The 2,825-nt window shown below is 46.0% G+C and overlaps 1 protein-coding gene across 1 annotated transcript in view; it reads left to right on the forward strand.

Annotated features, from left to right (window-relative positions):
- The first annotated feature begins 2,672 nt into the window (after positions 1 to 2,672).
- The window catches only part of LOC100548949 (alpha-catulin), a 33,586-nt gene continuing 33,433 nt past the window's right edge, over positions 2,673 to 2,825 (forward strand). Inside the window, 1 exon segment of the mRNA XM_019614311.1 lies at positions 2,673 to 2,754. Coding sequence (XP_019469856.1) covers positions 2,673 to 2,754 — 82 coding nt within the window.

Genomic DNA, 2,825 nt, shown 5'->3' on the forward strand with positions numbered 1-2,825 from the left:
GGCGCCCTGTGGTGGATGCGTGGCGCCATCGCGCGTAATTAAAAGTGCGCTCCTAAGGCGGGGAAAAGTGGAAGAACGAACTAACGCTGTGAGGGCACACCTGCAGTACCGCGTCCAGGACCCTAGCACGAGAAGGAGCTGCTGGAGCGGGTTCAGAGGAGTGCACGATTCTGCTCAGGAAGCTGGAGCTATGGAGGCAGGCTGAGGGGGCTGGGCATGTTCAGGGCAGAAAAGGCTGTGGGGAAGACATCATTATAGCCTTCTGTTACTTAAAGGGAGCTTATAAACAGGAGGGAAATAGACCATGTAGAAAGTCTGATAGTGACAGGAAAAGGGGTAATGGCAGTAAAATAAAAGAAGGGAGATTTGGATTAGATGTCAGGAAGAAATTACTCAGAGGGCAGTGAGGCACTGGCACAGCTGTCCAGAGAAGCTGTGGTGCCCCATCACAGCTCAAGGCCAGGCTGGATGGGACTCTTGGCTTTGAGGGTCCTTCCAACCCAAACCCTGTGCGGTTTCCAAGTAAACACAAGGAATAGCACTTTGTTCAGTGGTTTATTCCATCAGGCACATAGCAATACAATGGCAGCTAAAATAATTGTTTAAATGTACCAAGACAACATTTCAAGTAAGAACAATTGCATGAAAACATGGTTTCTGCTTCTATTTGTGGCAAACAGAACAAACTAGGTATCCACAGAAGTTGTAATTACATTTGACTCTGAATTCATGCAGCAGAAAAGCCACTTGGATTTACATCTTGAATGCTTTTTAAACACAGTTCATTGTGCTCCTGCAACAACATCCCCCATCAATACAGAACAGCAACGCTGCTTGACCCAGGCAGGCCAAGAACTCAAGCAAGGACTGGCATATGTGCAGTGAAACTCTAGCTGCAAGTAAGGACAGCACATGACTGATGTCACATACACATACAAGCCAAAAGCTTAAGAAGAAAGTGATTTTCATTGTGCCACATACTTAGAATCCACCCTTCCTTACTCTGTTTGCCCAAGGCCAGCACAGGCACTACATAAGATGGATACAGCTGCGTTCAACGCTCAGCTCTGTATTGTAGTTAACAAGGACACACAAAAAAAGGTGCTCCCATTTATCAGCCACAACAGGCAGACACAAGCTGCTCAGAAACAACAATGCATAAAAATAAAAGGCGGCTTAGAGACTCTGCTCTATCCCTCTGTCAAAGCATGAGAACTTTCACTGCAAGTACCTTTAAGTAGAACCTTTGCTTCTGCTAAATGAAAACGTGGGCCAGCTTTGTCACCTCACTGCTACAAACAGCACATTTCAGACCATCTTCGGTTTCCTCACATAGTGCTTTGCAGTCACTGGTACCACCCCACCAGAGATGAATGTGCTGGAGCACCAAGCCAACCCAAGCGCTCACTGTCAGCTCATCATCTCACCCTCCTTCCCCCCACACATACTGCAGGCAGATTTATTTTTCACATTGGTTTATTAGTAACATATTTTGATCCACAGATATTTTCATGTCAGTTTCTCTCATTGCAAGCCAGCCAACAACTCACAGGAAGCACAGCCCGGAAGCTGTGGATTTATAGCTGTTTAGTCACCAATCTAAACATCTCATAGGGGACACTCAGCCATATGTCTGCTTCCTGTCTTCCATCTACCACACAAACGAGAGAAGTACTTCTGACTTCAGCAATTAAGGCTGTAGGCCAACAGAAACCACAAAAATTCAAAGCAAACTGAGTCAGGAGCCACTCACATCTGAAATAGCTCACAACCAAGGAAGTGAGTATGTCCAATTTCTCTGATGGCTGAGGGTGCAGGGCAGAAGGCAAAAGACAACCATAGTGCCCAAATCCTACAGCACCCACCAGGAGGCTCCAGTATTTATGCATGTAACAGAGCTGTGAGAGGCTCAGAGGAATGGGGGAGAGAAGACTTGCCGAGTGTTCTGCCTGGGAACACATCTTGCTCACAAGAGAAACAATGCAGAAGCCAGAACTGGAGCACATCAGTTCTGACAATAACCGGTGCCAATGCCCCAGGAAAGGCAAGACCTGCTTGGACAGAGCACAACCAAAGTCAGATACTGCAATTCTGCAATACTAAGAGACTTTCAGAGGAGAAGAGCAGCCATGTTCTAAGATCTGGATTGACGGACCACTCAGGTTAAAGGTCAGTAGAGAAGGCACCAACTGGTCAAGGCGTGGAAGCTTCAGTTTTGACAGGGGGGTGTGAGGGGATGGGAGTGTTCTTTTAGATTTGTTTTTCTGAAGAAGGTGGCAGTGATGTGCACATGCCAGCAACTGAACAGCTTACTAGGAGTTTAAGATGATGACATTCAAACACTTGGGGTAGCAAAGAAAAGAGAAAGATCAGCTGTGGGGCTGTAGGCACAGCTTTAGCTATGATGGTTTGGAAGCGGTCCTAACAGGTAAGGGCAAAACTGCCACAAGAATTTAGATTGTTTAAAAGAAATTGGAGTTACTTTCTCTTCAGAGCAAGTTCAAGTGAGCTAACAGTTTATAAGCAGGGAAGAAAGGGAAGCAACAGGTGGGATATGTGTAACTTTCCTAATTCAGTCTTGAGAACACAAGAATAAGACTGCTGTGAGAACCAGCAAAAAGAGGAAGCAAAGAATGGCAGATCAAGGAGATGCTACAAAAAAAATGTAGCAGATGGCTGTTGTACCACAGTATGGTTCCTCTGCACCACGAACTGCAGGACTCCTGGCAGCCTCTTTCTGCTGTTTGCTCAGAGGTGAGCTTCTGAAGGAAGTACAGAGGGTTCACCAGAAGGCAGAAGTGTAGAATAAAGGAAAGAAAAAAGAA

The sequence above is a fragment of the Meleagris gallopavo genome, chromosome 3, assembly GCF_000146605.3.
Source record: "Meleagris gallopavo isolate NT-WF06-2002-E0010 breed Aviagen turkey brand Nicholas breeding stock chromosome 3, Turkey_5.1, whole genome shotgun sequence".
Lineage (NCBI taxonomy): Eukaryota > Metazoa > Chordata > Aves > Galliformes > Phasianidae > Meleagris > Meleagris gallopavo.